The sequence below is a fragment of the Phyllobates terribilis genome, unplaced genomic scaffold (genome assembly GCF_046119375.1).
Source record: "Phyllobates terribilis strain yellow unplaced genomic scaffold, ASM4611937v1 Scaffold_7__3_contigs__length_470593459, whole genome shotgun sequence".
NCBI lineage: Eukaryota > Metazoa > Chordata > Amphibia > Anura > Dendrobatidae > Phyllobates > Phyllobates terribilis.
The window spans coordinates 86,594,154-86,612,038 of NW_027362767.1; the positions used below are offsets into that span (position 1 = coordinate 86,594,154).

At 44.9% G+C, this 17,885-nt stretch overlaps 1 protein-coding gene across 5 annotated transcripts in view; it reads right to left on the reverse strand.

The window, feature by feature from the left end:
* TTC6 (tetratricopeptide repeat domain 6) overlaps positions 1-17,885 on the reverse strand; it is a 196,986-nt gene that overhangs the window by 93,666 nt on the left and 85,435 nt on the right. For all 5 annotated transcript variants that reach the window (XM_073638931.1, XM_073638932.1, XM_073638933.1 and 2 more), the window contains exon 20: positions 9,121-9,197. In XM_073638931.1, the coding sequence (XP_073495032.1) occupies positions 9,121-9,197 (77 nt within the window). The remainder of the gene's footprint in view (positions 1-9,120; positions 9,198-17,885) is intronic.

Genomic DNA, 17,885 nt, shown 5'->3' on the forward strand with positions numbered 1-17,885 from the left:
ATATTGTTTATTAGAAGTCAATTGTAAAATGCCAGGCAAACATGTTGGTTTCATTCTTAATTTTTGCTGGAAATATGCAGATAAATCGCAGTCCATAGATGCTGTGCTGGTGCCCTTCCTTCCTCCTTCTGTTTTTGCAACTTATTTACTGTTATAATAAAATGTTATCATTTTCATGCTATCATAAAAAATAACAATATTTTTTGTATTATTGTAATGATTCTCCAATAATACCGGATATGACATCTTACAGATTGTCATACCTTGTACAGTGGTGTCAGTACCGGGGTCATCACAGATCAGTGGTTTACAGTGGAGTATAGATTTGTACAACAGAGTCGTTTTCCATCTTCAGAGTCATTGGGTAAGTCTCTCTCTTCTGTAGAGTATAAGCTCTTATGGTCAGAAGGGTCCTTTCTCTCTCTCCTGTAGAGTGTGTGCTCTTATGGTCAGCAGGGTCATCTCTCTCTCCTGTAGAGTGTAAGCTCTTATGGTCAGCAGGGTCATCTCTCTCTCCTGTAGAGTGTAAGCTCTTATGGTCAGCAGGGTCCTCTCTCTCCTGTAGAGTGTAAGCTCTTATGGTCAGCAGGGTCCTCTTTCTCTCTCTCCTGTAGAGTGTAAGCTCTTATGGTCAGCAGGGTCCTCTCTCTATTTCTCTCTCCTGCAGAATGTAAGCTCTTATGGTCAGCAGGGTCATCTCTCTCTCCTGTAGAGTGTAAGCTCTCATGGTCAGCAGGGTCCTCTCTCTCTCTCCTGCAGAGTGTAAGCTCTTATGGTCATCAGGGTCATCTATCTCTCCTGTAGAGTGTAAGCTCTTATGGTCAGTGCAGTCCTCTCTCTCTCTCCTGCAGAGTGTAAGCTCTTATGGTCAGCAGGGTCATCTCTCTCTCCTGTAGAGTGTAAGCTCTTATGGTCAGTACAGTCCTCTCTCTCTCTCCTGTAGAGTGTAAGCTCTTATGGTCAGCTGGTTCTTCTCTCTCTCCTTTAGTGTAAGCTCTTATGGTCAGCAGGGTCCTCTCTTTCTCTCTCTCTCTTTCAAATTCGATTAATTTGACTTTCAGAAGATCCACTCATCTCTAATTATATAAGACAGGGATGCTATGGTAGGATCGTAAATGGTCAATTCATGCTTGAAAGCCCTCCACCAAGGGAGAATTTAATGAAAGTCCTACATAGCGATGTAAAACACTAATGGTTAGTAATCGGATAAATGCTTGATTGCAATTGTTGATACTGATCATAATTAAATGGGGGCAGTAACATAAATGAATTTCCCCCAACTCACATATTAAGGGATTTCCACCCCAGGGCAAACTTTTGACAAGCAGTGCAGCTTGCCGAATACTAACAAGGTGTAACTGTTCGGGTAGTCATCACCATATTTCTCCATGAGAAAAATGGACAGCACACTGACAGCACTCAGACCAATGTTAATCAATCAGGCAGCGCAGATAAGCGTTTTTTTCACGGACCGAATGTGAAAAAAATAACAGCCTGCGCTGGTTTCTTCCATGTGTCGGAGGAGACTCGCCCATTCAAGTCTTTGGGTGCTGTGGTATAGTGACAAGCTCGGCTGTATGCGGAGGTAAAACACGGGATACTGTCACTTTAAATTTTCGGGTTAGTTTATTTAGTAGGCATAAACTACCAGGTAGTCCATAAAGAAAACACAGCCTTCTTCGGCAAAAGAGACAAAACAAAATACAAAACTTGCAGCACAGTCCATATCTCGGCCAAGGTCTGGCCACTCACAAGTTAGCCACACACAGGTTCAGCACACCCCGTGCTTTCTCCTTCCTGGAGCAAAGTTTCCCCAGGTACTGAACACACCTGAGTGTCAGGGCTGGCTATTTAAAGCCCAGACACTCCCCTGATTGGGAGATAGGGAGGATAACGTCCCACCCAGCACTTTCATTATCCACTAAAAACATTCCCTTGTAAATGTAAACCTATTAACTCTCTCTGCACCGAATGTACAGGAGAAACTTGCATGTTTTAACATCACTGAGTTTAAGTGTCTGAGCGACACATACCTCCCTTCTGACACACTACCAGTGACTTTGTCAAATATTTCCCCCCTCTGCCCAGAGCAGGGGGTTTTGGCACCTTCACTCACTAGACAGGGAAGTCTGGACAGGGCATCGGCATTAGCATGCAGTTTCCCCGGGCCTGTGCTCTACCAAAAAACTAAAGTCCTGGAGGGCCAGGAACCACCTGGTCACCCGGGCATTTTTCCCCATCCGTTCCCTCATCCATCTCAGAGGGACTTGGTCTGAGACCAGTCTGAATTTGCGGCCTAATAGGTAGTACTTAAGGGCATAAACCGCCCACTTGACAGCCAGGCACTCCTTTTCCATGATTGCATAGTTCTTTTCGCAGGCCGAGAGTTTTCTGCTCAGATACAAAATGGGGTGTTTCTTCCCATTTACCTCCTGCGATACGACGGCTCCTATGCCGACGTCTGAGGCGTCCGTCTGGAGCATAAACTTTTTACGGAAATCAGGTGCTATCAGGACCGGCTGGTTACATAGAGCACATTTCAGCTCCTGGAACGCTATCTCTGCCTCAGAGGGCACTTTGCCATCGTCATCTTCGTACCTCGAAGTAGATCGGTTAGGGGTGCCACTATTGTGGCGCAAATTCAGGATAAACCGCCGATAATACCCCACGATATCCAGAAAGGCCCGTACCTGTTTCTTAGAGGCCAGCTGCAAGCAAATCTGGATGGCCTCCACGTTGTTCATTTGCGGTTTTATTTCGCCCCTTCCAACCACGTAGCCCAAGTATTTCGCCTCTTCCTTTCCTATGGTGCATTTTCTTGAGTTTATGGTAAACCCAACATTTCTCAATGCATCCAGTACTGCCTGGACCTTCTGCAGGTGGGTTCCCCAATCTGGGCTGAAAACCACGATGTCGTCCAAGTAAGCAGCAGCATATTTTTTATGTGAGCCCAGAATCCGGTCCATGGCCCTCTGGAAGGTAGCTGGGGCTCCCTGTAGTCCAAACAGCATCCTAGTGTATTGAAAACACCCGTCGGGTGTAGAGAAGGCAGTTTTCTTCTTGGCCCCTGGAGCCAGGCAAATCTGCCAGTACCCTTTTGTTAGGTCCAGAGTAGTGATGTACCTGGCAGGCCCCAGCCTCTCAATAAGATCATCGACCCGGGACAACGGGTAGGCATCAAACTTGGACACGTCGTGTAGCTTCCTGTAATCGTTGCAGAACCGCCATCGTCCGTCCGGCTTAGGCACAAGAACAATCGAGCTGAACCAGCCGCTCTTAGATTTCTCGATAACGCCCAGGCTCAATATTCTCCTCACCTCCTTGGAGATCACCTAGAGGTGGGCTTCGGGAATTTGATACGGCCTTTGGTTCACCCGTACGTGCGGTTCCGTCAGGATCTCGTGTTCCACGACTTGTGTACATCTGAGAACAGATTTCGGTTTCTCTGCAAGAGTTCTCGGTACTGTTGTTTCTGGGCCGGTGACAGTGTCTCTGCCACGGTAACGTCATCGACCCTGACTTCAGGATTTGCCCCTAGAGACGGAGCTCCCACCAGTTCACTGTCTCGCCACTGCTTCAGTAGGTTGATGTGGTAGATCTGGTACGGCTTCCTTCTACCCGGCTGGTGGACCTTGTAGTTGACTTCACTCAGTTTCTCAACCACTTCGTACAGTCCTTGCCACTTAGCCAGGAACTTATGGGTACCAGCACCAACACCCGATCTCCAGGTTTGAATTGTCTCAGCCTTGCGGTCCGATAGTAGACCCTCGCCTGGGCTTCTTGTGCCTGTAGAAGGCTCTCCTTTACAATTGCCATTACCCTTTTGATCCGGTCCTGCATTGGGCCACATGCTCGATGACATTCCGGTGGGGCATAACCTCTGCTTCCAAGGTCTCCTTTGCTATGTCCAGAAGTCCCCGAGGGTGTCGTCCGTATAGCAGTTCAAATGGCGAGAACCCTGTAGAGCTCTGAGGAACTTCCCTAATGGAAAACAGTAGGTACGGCAGCAGGAAATCCCAGTCTCGCCCATCCTTCTCCACAACTTTCCTTAACATCGACTTTAAGGTCTTGTTCAAACGTTCTACCAGTCCGTCTGTCTGCGGGTGGTACACAGACGTTTGAAGTTGAGTAATTTGGAGGGCCTTACACAATTCTCTCATCACCTTTGACATAAAAGGAGTTCCCTAGTCCATCAGGATCTCCTTAGGCAGACCTGTCCGGGAGAAAATATGTACAAGCTCTCTGGCGATACTTCTGGCAGAGGAATTTCTAAATGGCACCGCTTCCGGATATAGTGTCGCATAATCCAACACAACCAGAATGTATTAGTGGCCCCAGGCGGACTTTACCAGGGACCCAACAAGGTCCATGGCGATCGGGTCAAATGGGACCTCTATGATAGGTAGCTAGACTATGGGGCTCCGGAAATGGGAAACAGGGGCCGTTAGCTGACAGGTGGGATAAGACCGTCAGTAGTTCACAATCTTCCGGTGACATCAAGGCCAGTAGAACCTCTGTAGGACCCGCTCCCGAGTCTTATCTACCCCTAGATGCCCGCCCAAGATGTGAGAATGGGCCAGGCCTAACACTCTACGCCTATAGGGTCCTGGCACTACCAGCTCTCTATTAATTCCCCTTTTGGGTTAGTGACCCTGTAAAGAAGCTCCCCATTAAGTGCAAAATATGGGAACCTGGTGTCAGCCTCCGGCTCCTGAGCAACCCCATTGATCACAGACACATTGTCAAATGCATACTCAAGAGTGAGATCCTGCATCTGCGCAGTACTAAAGTTCTCCCCAGACACCCCCCAAGTCTGGAACCTCTTCTTCTGGGGTTACCACCTCGTTTTTGTCCCCCGCCAGGACACACAGGAGGAAGTCATCTGCCTCTGACTGCGAGGGTGATGCCTCATGGTGTAACCTGCTCCCGGTTGAGACACTTGGCACCCCCGCTTTCCGTCACAAGTCCCAGAACAGACTGCAGTCCCGCCCTATTATCACTGGGTGGAGAAGATCACTAACCACCCCCACCTCATGGGACTCAGCGACACAGTCAGTGCGTATTGTCACTCTGGCAATAGGGTAATCCTTTGAGTCCCCGTGTATGCACCGCACACCCACGTTTCTCCCGGGGGTCAACTGGTGTGGGAGCGTGGCCCTCATGAGAGTCACCAAGCTCCCTGAGTCCAGGAGTCCTGCGACCAGTACCCCATTAACAGTCACTGGACACGACTGTGGCCCTTCACCGGGCTGATAGTCCACACTGCAGGAGGGGTAGGCATAGTAGGAGCAGCGACATCCCAGGCTACAGTCCACCAGTTCAGAGGGCAGCTACATGGACTGGGCCGTGACACTGCCAACAAATAATCTCTCCCAAGGGGACCTTGGGCACCACCTCCCCCGCCCCTTTGGACCTTGGACGCGCCACCCTCTTTTGGGCGTCCGCACCCAACTGGAACCCCTAGTACGGAGTGGTCTGTTTTCCCACAGAACTCTCGACCCCCTGGTACCTCTCAACCAGTCCGACCAGGGCAACCCAAGTCTATACTGACCTTGGTAAGGAGTGCACGAACCGATCCATCACGACTCGCTCTATGATCTGTGCCGGGGTAGAAGATTCTGGTTGCAGCCATTTTTGCACCAGGTGCAACAAATCAAACATTTGGGAGCGCGGTGGTTTCTCGAGGTGATACACCCAGCGGTGGACGCGCTGCGCCCTGACAGTCATTGTTACCCCCAAGCGTGCCAAAATTTCAGTCTTTAACTTGGCATACTCCTTGGCGTCCTGTAAGGCCAAGTCATAATAAACCTTCTGGGGTTCCCTCGTCAGATATGGCACCAACACCTCTGCCCATTGCTCTGGCGGAAGCCTCTCCCTCTCAGCGACCCTCTCGAATACCGTTAGAAAAGCCTGCACGTCATCACCCGGAGTCATTTTCTGAGGCACTCCCCTTACCGCCTTTCGGATCGCAAAGTCGTCCACTGACCTTCTCGTAGGATCTGTTGCCGAGCCACGGATTGCCTCTGCAAGCCAATCGATCTGCTGCTGCTGTTGTCGGAACTGGTCCTGTTGGGCCTGCTGCTGGAGCTGGAGCTGCTGCATAAGCAGTTTGGTGGTCTGCTGTTGTGCCATCTGCTGTTGCTGTAGCATCTGCTGGGGTTGCGCTTGCTGCTGCTGGTGCTGCGCTTGTTGAGCCTGCAACAGATGCTTAAGGAGGTCCTCCATTTTGTCGGGAGTCACTTGCTGGCTCACAGCCGACTTCACCCAGGACATGCAGGCCTTCCTGTGATAGTCACACGTGTTGGCTGGGAGTTTTGCCCGTAATTCTAACACCACTTGTGGTATAGCAACAAGCTCGGCTGTATGCGGAGGTAAAACACGGGATACTGTCTCTTTAAATTTTTGGGTTAGTTTATTTAGTAGGCATAAACTACCCGGTAGTCCATAAAGAAAACACAGCCTTATACGGCAAAAGAGACAAAACAAAATACAAAACTTGCAGCACAGTCCGTATCTCAGCCAAGGTCTGGCCACTCACAAGTTAGCCACACACAGGTTCAGCACACCCCGTGCTTTCTCCTTCCTGGAGCAAAGTTTCCACAGGTACTGAACACACCTGAGTGTCAGGGCTGGCTATTTAAAGCCCAGACACTCCCCTGATTGGGAGATAGGGTGGATAACGTCCCACCCAGCACTTTCATTATCCACTAAAAACATTCCCTTGTAAATGTAAACCTATTAACTCTCTCTGCACCGAATGTGCAGGAGAAACTTGCATGTTTTCACATCACTGAGTTTAAGAGTCTCAGCGACACATACCTCCCTTCTGACACACTACCAGTGACTTTGTCAAAGTGCGCAAAAATAATTGTAGCTCATATGGAGCCACTATATAACATCTGATTTTTACAGACACATTGCATTTGGTCTTGTAATTGTTTATATCTGCTGCTGTATGAAAAAGGGATTTAAGACAAATGAGAAAAAAATAATCGTCTTTTCGGATAATTTTTGTACGGTTGCGTGAACTTAGCCCAAGAGTGACAAATATGCAAAGAAATTAGAGCAAATTACTTTAAGTAATTGTTCTTTATTAATCATGACCAATATAGAACCTTGTAATGATACTTTTTTATATCCTAGCAGAATGGTAGGATTTGTATTACAATTCTAGCTCGCATTATTATTAAAAGTAATTATAGTCATGAACACCATATCACTGAGGGGCTTCAGTGTATGGAGAAAGCATGGATAACAAGAATTGAGTTTTATTTTATTAAAATATCAGAAAAATTAATATTTTGAATACTTTATAACAAAACATTTTTCCCACTGCCGACTTGTACGATAAAAGTGTATATGTTGTGACAGAGTCGCTGGTTTTATATGCAAGGGGAGGTATGTGTCACTCGGGATCCTGTCCTATGTGAACTAAGACCTACGGAATTTCTGCCAGCATGTTATATGCTGGGGTTACCTTTTTTTTTAAAGGGTGTGGTTTTATGGGAATGACGTAGAGAGGGAGGGAAGTCATTCCCCATACCTCCTCCTCAGGGTGTGACTGAACAGGGTTTAAATGTTCAGTCAGTTTGTCTTCCTGTGTGGAGTGTGTAGTCTGGAGATTGAAGTTTCCAGGCTGTGTGTGGCTGATGCCAGAGAGAAACACCGAAGGACTGGTGTTGCTGAAACTTCACAGGACTATCAGCAGCCGGCCACACAATAAACCCACAGGGCGACTGTCTGTCAAATCTGACACACCCGTGACAGAATTATGCAAAATGATTATTGCTACAGGATTCTAGCAAGATAATAGCAAACAGGGATGCCGACATATTCACTGTCACGGCCGCTCGGCGGTGTCTCCGTTCCCTGCATAGCAGCTTTCTGGTCTCCTGGGCCCGCAGATGGAGCGCAGGTCTTCCAGCGGTGCACTTGGTGCATGTGCGCTTCCCATCTATTAAAGGTGTAGCACACACATTTTGAATCTGCCCCCAGCCAATAGCTGGGAGGCATCTGTGCCTGTACAATGCCCTCTTTAGTGTTAGCTTGAGTTTGCCCCTGCTAGTTAGTTGTCAGGTCCCTGAACCTATCACTGAACCTGTTCCTGAACCTATTCTGTTTGAATCTGAACCTGTTGCTATATCCGACTAGTCTGAATCCAAACCTTTTCCCTGTTATCCATGTTACCTGAGCCTGAAACCACTCCAGCGGCACCTGAGCCTGAAGCCGCTCTGGCAGTATCTGAACCTGAAACCATTCTGGCAGTACCTGAGCATGAAGCCTCTCCGGTGGTACCTGATCCTGAAACCGCTCCGGTGGCACCTGAGCCTGAAGCCGCTCCGTCGATACCTGAACCTGAAACCACTCCAGCAGTACCTGAACCAGTACCAGTGCAAGTCTGGTCAAGTGTTCCACGACCTGCTCTGTCAGAACCTGCACCAGTGTTCGTCCTGTCAAGTGTTCAAGGATCTGCACTGTCTGAACCAGCATCAGTATCCCGTCCTGCCTTGGACTCCGAGTCTGTGTCTGCGATTCTAACCCTCGGAGTCAGTTGTCGCAGTACTGCCCTTGGAGTGGTGCCTGGCGGCTAACTGCAGCTCAAGCCTAACTCCACCATCAGGAGCTTTAGCGAAAACCAGGTGGCCGCTTAGCCACAACCCTCCAAAAGTAAGTCTCAACAGTGGTGCAGTGGGTCCACGATCCATGTGCGTGACAAACTAAAGGCAGATATTCTCATTGTCAGCACCAGGATGCTGTAAGGTTGCAGTCCCAAAGACCCCACTAGGTCACCCAATATTCAATACAACATCGCCAATTCTAAGTTTAAACAAAAATAAAAAATATAACTATGAACTGTGGGTTCATTGAGGATTTTTTGAGCTTTTGTGACAATAGCTGTCATTTCAAAGTAATGGCAATGTGGACTGCAAAGGTTGCAAGCACACCTGCGCCCATCCAGGCTTCTTATAAGAGAACAGAGGCACTTCAAGTGAAGAAGGAGAGATGCGTTGACATTAAACTAATTCTAAGAAATTCTGTGACTTTTACTTTTGGAGCCCTGAAGTTATAGAGGTTTGCGGCTGTACCAGCCTTGGCTACTCAGGGCAGAACGGTCCTTACCTTGAGTCATCTCGGCTGTATGATGAATACAGAAGCTGGCAAGGTCGTACCTCTTCATCTCATACAGATACTGTCCCCTGCAGAAGACAGACAAAGTAAATCACTAATGACCAACATGACCTTTATCCGGAAGCGACGAGTCATTATGAAGTGCGACCATTAAGAACCCTGTGGTTCTCATTAAAAGGAAATAAATGTATGAATCAGCCTATTATTATATTTTACATCAGACACTGCAGCATATTTGTGCTATATTAGTACTTACGTGTAGCAATAACCATCAGAATATCTCAATCTTGAACCAATATTAAAGAGCACATCAAGATATAGAGACTGGACAGAGTCTCGGGGGCCCCAGCACACTCGCCCATTACATAGAAGGACCAGTGATATCACTGACATCATCCAGTGCTTCATTCACTGGGTAGATTGATATATTAATGGGTTGGATGGCTTGTCTCATCAGGATGACCCCTTTTGCATTCAAGCTAGCCTGGCAGTCAGGTGGTAAAAGGTGTAGTAACTGCCAGGGAAGAATAATACTTTCAATTAACCTCCCTGCTGCTGATATTTAGCTGTACTTTCGATTAACATTACATAATAAACTGCGTGTGTACATGAGGAATGACACTATTTCTGGCCATTATATGACTTTTACCTGCCATTTTCACTCGTTTTTCCCTCTGCAGACGCTACCACTAATTTGCAATCCACTCTGAGCTGGTGGAAGGAGACTAGCCATCTCTGCCACAGAAAGCACAGCGCCCAGTGATGGGATCCTCCTAGAGATGAGCAGATCAATACCAGACAGGTCCAGGTCAGTGGTACCTGTCAGCTAGACGGGAGACCCGCATATCTCTTACCTTCCAGTGTCCCTGGTGCGACATTTGAATAGTCAGAGCTAACGCGATATCATGTGTGTGATATCCTTAACAAGAAGGTGGGCACTGCTATGAAATAATAAATGTTATGGGGTGCTATAGTAACCTGATATAGTTACATAATATAAGAAAGAAGAGAAAAGACTCAGGATATACAACCATGCACACCCAATATTAGAAAAATGAAAAAATCTTTATTACATGATTACAGACTGACAACACAGAAAAATAAAAACAATTAAAAACAGACAAAGCATAGCAATATTCATAGGGGAGGAATAATGTAGTGTTCCAAAGTAATAAATCCCCCTAAAGCCACAGGTATCATTTAATATAATATATTTACCATCTCATAATACAATAAGGCTTATTGACCAAGCTATGTCACCCTAATAAAGGGTGGCACAGTACCACTAGACCAAATATGGATAATAAACCACGTACTACCAAATAATCGGACCATACATAATAATAAATAGATCAAAGAATAGAGGAATGAGTGGAAGTAGTAGTCTGCTTAAACTAGGGGCCCTTGTAATATCAGCGTATGTCAAAACATATCATCCCACCTGGTATACGATATGGGATCATAAATGAAGGCCCTATATATAACCAAGCAGACACTCTAAAGTGGTCAAAGGAAAAGGTCAAAAATAATAAAGTGACATAGTTACCTGTTGGCACCAGAGACCCTACGCGTTACGCTGCTAGACCGCAGCTTCGTCAGGGGTATGTTGTCAGTGGACACATGTGTATATTAAATAGTCTATCCAATTTAGTGTGATTCCCTTCAGGTGAAAATAAATACCCTCACTAAGTCTCTCCAGTATCGTGGCGGATCGAACAATCATTTCCTGTTTCCACAGCGTGCGTATGTCAAAACATATCATCCCACCTGGTATACGATATGGGATCATAAATGAAGGCCCTATATATAACCAAGCAGACACTCTAAAGTGGTCAAAGGAAAAGGTCAAAAATAATAAAGTGACATAGTTACCTGTTGGCACCAGAGACCCTACGCGTTACGCTGCTAGACCGCAGCTTCGTCAGGGGTATGTTGTCAGTGGACACATGTGTATATTAAATAGTCTATCCAATTTAGTGTGATTCCCTTCAGGTGAAAATAAATACCCTCACTAAGTCTCTCCAGTATCGTGGCGGATCGAACAATCATTTCCTGTTTCCACAGCGTGCGGCCCACGTGCTATGGTATGACACAACCGGAATTGAATAAGACGTCATATCCGGTCGGCGAAGCGCCGCCCCTTCCTATCACTCATGCGTTCCACCCAGACGCCATGGTGGAACGCAACCGGAACTAGACAGGAAACATCATATCCGGTTCTAGGAGCCGCCCCCATTGGGATCGCACGGGACATGGTCCCACAGCCACAAAAAAAAAAAAAAAAAACAAGGCGCAAAAAACATATATATATGTAAATAAACACCCCCGGAAGTAGCGCGTCCGCTACAAAAAATGCACCGGTACAGAGACAAGAGGGCTAGCCCTAATCAAGAAAAATGCCTGACTAGGCCAAGAACAAGATGAAAGATGTAATTAGAATCAGAAAGTCACCAAATGTGCATAAGAGTGTGACCAATCATGACAATACAAACATAGACATAAGACAAACCAACCACAAATGAACATAAAACAGACAACAATCATATACAGATTGTGGGCCATTACAAGGTGGCTGATAAAGTCTAATGGCAATACATATAATATGCATATAGATGTAAGGGCATGGCATTTGCAATGATGACCAGAGATTAGCTTGTTGTAAAATTAAAATTAAAATTAAGGAGATGCACAAGCCAGCCACACGAGAGGAGATAACCGGAAAAATGGAGGAGAAAGAGAAAGGAAAAAGGAGGAAACCAGAGGACCCTCAATCCAAAACGGGACTCTAACAGAAAGGATACCATGGGAATTTAAGCCAAGTAACCAGTAAATGAAAAGTCCTCATTTATACCCCTAGGGGCCACTGTATCAAGAACAAAAATCCACCTTGATTCAGATCTCAGTAGATCCTTAGTGTGATCCGGGTTACGTAAATTAGGCCTCATTTTTTGAAGACCCGTAACTCGCATTTTATTAGGGCTACCAGAATGGCATTGGAAAAAGTGCAGGGCCACTGATGAGATGGCTCTGCCCTTTTTCAAATCCTGTTCAGCAAGATGGATGTTAGAGACATGTTGCTGTACCCGTCTACGGAGTTCCTGCGACGTTTGACCTACATAAACCTTCGGACAGGGACAGGTCAATGCATATACAACATTTGTAGACCTGCAATTGATAAAGTCCCTCAAAGGATATTGATGGTTGTCAGTCGGATTAGTGAAAATTTTTCCAGATGAGAAGAATGGACAAGCAGAACAGTCGCCACAAGGGAATGAACCCTTAAATTTACTACCGCCCGAAGTACTACAAGTGGGGCGTGTATAATGACTATGCATAAGTTTATCCCTTAAATTAGGGGCGCGTCTAGCCGTCAACAACGGTCTCTCTGGTACAATGCTAGAAAGACGACTATCCGTTTTAAGTATATTCCAATGTTTCCGAAACAGACTACCCACTTCATTCCATTGATTATTGAACCTAGTAAAAAATCTAATCTGTGTATCCTCCATATTAACACGCGATTGTAGCAACATCTCCCGTGGCTTGACCAAAACCTTCTGATGAGCCTTGGAGATTACCGCTTTAGGATATCCACGTTCCCGAAAGCGTGAAGTTAAATTTCTGGCCTCGGTTTTGTAGTCCTCCTGTGTTGTACAGTTCCTTTTGGCCCTTGAGAACTGTCCCACCGGTATGCTGTCTCTCAAGTTTCTAGGATGAAAACTTTGGTAGTGTAGGAGACTATTAGTAGCAGTAGATTTCCTATGTAATTTCGATACAAGTGAGTTACCCACTTTCCTGATCTCCAAATCCAAGAAGTTAACTGCAGAGGAAGATATACTGTGGGTAAGATGAATGTTAAAATCATTTACGTTCAGCCTATCAATGAATGCAAGTGCCTCAGTTTCCGTGCCCGTCCAGATAATCAGAATGTCATCTATAAAGCGTAACCATTTAAAGACCCCCCGGTTGTATGCCTGTGAGGGGTACACGTGTGTGTCCTCCCACCAACCCAAGAAAAGGTTGGCAAAGGAGGGCGCACAACGCGCCCCCATGGCGGTCCCAGAGATTTGTCGATAGAAGATATGATCAAACACAAAATAATTGTGAGTAAGAATGAAGTTCAAGAGGTCCACAATAAAAGAGTCATGTAGGCGATTACCTCCACTTGTAGCATTCAGGAAATAAAGAACTGCCGCTATGCCATCTTTATGGGCTATATTTGAATATAGCGATTCAACGTCAACAGTGATGAGTAAAAAGTGGTCAGGTAAACAAAGAGAGGTAAGAGTCCGTATCAGATGAGATGAGTCCCTGAGATAAGAGGGTAAACTGGTAACGAGGGGCTGCAAGAAAAAATCTATGTAAATACATGCCTTCTCACAAATACTTCCTATACCTGACACAATAGGTCGACCCGGTGGACATTCCAGATTTTTGTGGACTTTGGGCAAAATATAAAATGCGAGTTACGGGTCTTCAAAAAATGAGGCCTAATTTACGTAACCCGGATCACACTAAGGATCTACTGAGATCTGAATCAAGGTGGATTTTTGTTCTTGATACAGTGGCCCCTAGGGGTATAAATGAGGACTTTTCATTTACTGGTTACTTGGCTTAAATTCCCATGGTATCCTTTCTGTTAGAGTCCCGCTTTGGATTGAGGGTCCTCTGGTTTCCTCCTTTTTCCTTTCTCTTTCTCCTCCATTTTTCCGGTTATCTCCTCTCGTGTGGCTGGCTTGTGCATCTCCTTAATTTTAATTTTACAACAAGCTAATCTCTGGTCATCATTGCAAATGCCATGCCCTTACATCTATATGCATATTATATGTATTGCCATTAGACTTTATCAGCCACCTTGTAATGGCCCACAATCTGTATATGATTGTTGTCTGTTTTATGTTCATTTGTGGTTGGTTTGTCTTATGTCTATGTTTGTATTGTCATGATTGGTCACACTCTTATGCACATTTGGTGACTTTCTGATTCTAATTACATCTTTCATCTTGTTCTTGGCCTAGTCAGGCATTTTTCTTGATTAGGGCTAGCCCTCTTGTCTCTGTACCGGTGCATTTTTTGTAGCGGACGCGCTACTTCCGGGGGTGTTTATTTACATATATATATGTTTTTTGCGCCTTGTTTTTTTTGTTTTTTTTTGTGGCTGTGGGACCATGTCCCGTGCGATCCCAATGGGGGCGGCTCCTAGAACCGGATATGATGTTTCCTGTCTAGTTCCGGTTGCGTTCCACCATGGCGTCTGGGTGGAACGCATGAGTGATAGGAAGGGGCGGCGCTTCGCCGACCGGATATGACGTCTTATTCAATTCCGGTTGTGTCATACCATAGCACGTGGGTCGCACGCTGTGGAAACAGGAAATGATTGTTCGATCCGCCACGATACTGGAGAGACTTAGTGAGGGTATTTATTTTCACCTGAAGGGAATCACACTAAATTGGATAGACTATTTAATATACACATGTGTCCACTGACAACATACCCCTGACGAAGCTGCGGTCTAGCAGCGTAACGCGTAGGGTCTCTGGTGCCAACAGGTAACTATGTCACTTTATTATTTTTGACCTTTTCCTTTGACCACTTTAGAGTGTCTGCTTGGTTATATATAGGGCCTTCATTTATGATCCCATATCGTATACCAGGTGGGATGATATGTTTTGACATACGCTGATATTACAAGGGCCCCTAGTTTAAGCAGACTACTACTTCCACTCATTCCTCTATTCTTTGATCTATTATTATGTATGGTCCGATTATTTGGGAGTACGTGGTTTATTATCCATATTTGGTCTAGTGGTACTGTGCCACCCTTTATTAGGGTGACATAGCTTGGTCAATAAGCCTTATTGTATTATGAGATGGTAAATATATTATATTAAATGATACCTGTGGCTTTAGGGGGATTTATTACTTTGGAACACTACATTATTCCTCCCCTATGAATATTGCTATGCTTTGTCTGTTTTTAATTGTTTTTATTTTTCTGTGTTGTCAGTCTGTAATCATGTAATAAAGATTTTTTCATTTTTCTAATATTGGGTGTGCATGGTTGTATATCCTGAGTCTTTTCTCTTCTTTCTTATATTATGTAACTATATCAGGTTACTATAGCACCCCATAACATTTATTATTTCATAGCAGTGCCCACCTTCTTGTTAAGGATATTTAGTTTTGGTCAGTTCTCTGACGTTTCTCGGGTGGTTGCACGCAAATACAATATTGGTATTTTGCCATTTATTATATACTATTATATATATTTTTTGTTGTTTATTATTATTGTCTGATTGACTGTGATTCCCTTTTCCTTTTTTTTTTTTTTTTTTAAGGATAATGGCGTTTGATTTTGAGGCCAGGGAAGCGGCTTGGAGCAAACAGAGCTTCACTGCCTTTCCTTTCCCCACATTGGCGGAGGACAATGATTTCAATCGTCTCGCACGGGATTTGACGGATCTGCACAAGTCAGTCACACGAGTTTGGTGGAATATATCTAGCCTTGAGGAATATCAAAGACTCTCTATCTATCCACGTGGACTGAGAGTCCAGATATTTCCAGCCTGGGAACCCACCCCAGAATTTAAGGCCACGTGGGAATCAGGTCTATTACAGTGTTCCAATGTCCTAGTCAATATGTTAATCCAACATGACAGGGATCTCTTTCAGACATTGAAAATTCGTATTAAATCATTGGAAACTCAGATGTCCAAATATGATTATAACAAATTTATAGTGCCCTTTCAAACCAAATTGAGGGACACCATTGATCGTTTTGATAAGGATACCATGGAGAGGAAAAGAGCCAAGTTAAATAGGGATAAAGCCGACTATGATAGGAATCAAGCCTATAAATGGAAACATAGGGGTAATTTGCGCAAACTTTCATCTGTCAAATACATGGAAGGAGGTTCTTTGTCAAGTATAGGCCATAGTGATCATTTTTTAAGCCCAGACACGAGCGACACCGACGGCGGACGAGACGGGGGAAACATAAGCAACGGCAGCAAAAAAACAGGATCACATTCTGTGAGGACCATGGCCACCAGGACATACAAGAAGAGAAACAGATTCTAAGTCAAAATTCTGACCAACTTCAGATTATCAACCTTTCTTCTTATACATTAAATGATGTTGAAAGGTCTGTATTACAGAAGGGTCTTTCTTTCTCTCCCATGGTACCGGTTGATAAATTTATCTTGCTAAAAGACTTATATCTTTTTTGTAGGAGAATTATTCTTAAGGTCATCTATACTAAATCTGATTTATTCTCAGACCTCTCCTCCCCCACTGATAAACAGGTCTTCCGAGACTTACTTGAACTTCTTGAGGACAATCAGTCTTATCAAGGTAGGAAAAAGTTTCCGCATCGATCACCATCTAACATTTTACCATCTTTGTCTTTGGTTCCAGCAGTTTCTACATTTTTTGAGGTTATGAAAGATGAGATTAGGAGATTACCTGTTAATAAAATATCTCATCAAAATTTAAACACTATGGAGAGACGTGCCCTCCTCTGTCTGCAGAAAAACCAGGAATTCCTGATAAAGGAAGCAGACAAGGGGGGCAACATCGTCTTATGGCCTCGTGGTATGTACACTGCTGAAGTACATAGACAGCTTAATAACACCAGATTTTATTTGAGACTTCCTTCGGACCCCACACAGGTCTTCTCGGCTAAGCTTGAACGACTACTCTTGAAGGCTTTTTCTATGGGAACTATCAATAAACAAGAGAGGGAATTTATGATAGTGAGGAAACCCTCCATACCCACTTTCTATATTTTGCCCAAAGTCCACAAAAATCTGGAATGTCCACCGGGTCGACCTATTGTGTCAGGTATAGAAAGTATTTGTGAGAAGGCATGTATTTACATAGATTTTTTCTTGCAGCCCCTCGTTACCAGTTTACCCTCTTATCTCAGGGACTCATCTCATCTGATACGGACTCTTACCTCTCTTTGTTTACCTGACCACTTTTTACTCATCACTGTTGACGTTGAATCGCTATATTCAAATATAGCCCATAAAGATGGCATAGCGGCAGTTCTTTATTTCCTGAATGCTACAAGTGGAGGTAATCGCCTACATGACTCTTTTATTGTGGACCTCTTGAACTTCATTCTTACTCACAATTATTTTGTGTTTGATCATATCTTCTATCGACAAATCTCTGGGACCGCCATGGGGGCGCGTTGTGCGCCCTCCTTTGCCAACCTTTTCTTGGGTTGGTGGGAGGACACACACGTGTACCCCTCACAGGCATACAACCGGGGGGTCTTTAAATGGTTACGCTTTATAGATGACATTCTGATTATCTGGACGGGCACGGAAACTGAGGCACTTGCATTCATTGATAGGCTGAACGTAAATGATTTTAACATTCATCTTACCCACTGTATATCTTCCTCTGCAGTTAACTTCTTGGATTTGGAGATCAGGAAAGTGGGTAACTCACTTGTATCGAAATTACATAGGAAATCTACTGCTACTAATAGTCTCCTACACTACCAAAGTTTTCATCCTAGAAACTTGAGAGACAGCATACCGGTGGGACAGTTCTCAAGGGCCAAAAGGAACTGTACAACACAGGAGGACTACAAAACCGAGGCCAGAAATTTAACTTCACGCTTTCGGGAACGTGGATATCCTAAAGCGGTAATCTCCAAGGCTCATCAGAAGGTTTTGGTCAAGCCACGGGAGATGTTGCTACAATCGCGTGTTAATATGGAGGATACACAGATTAGATTTTT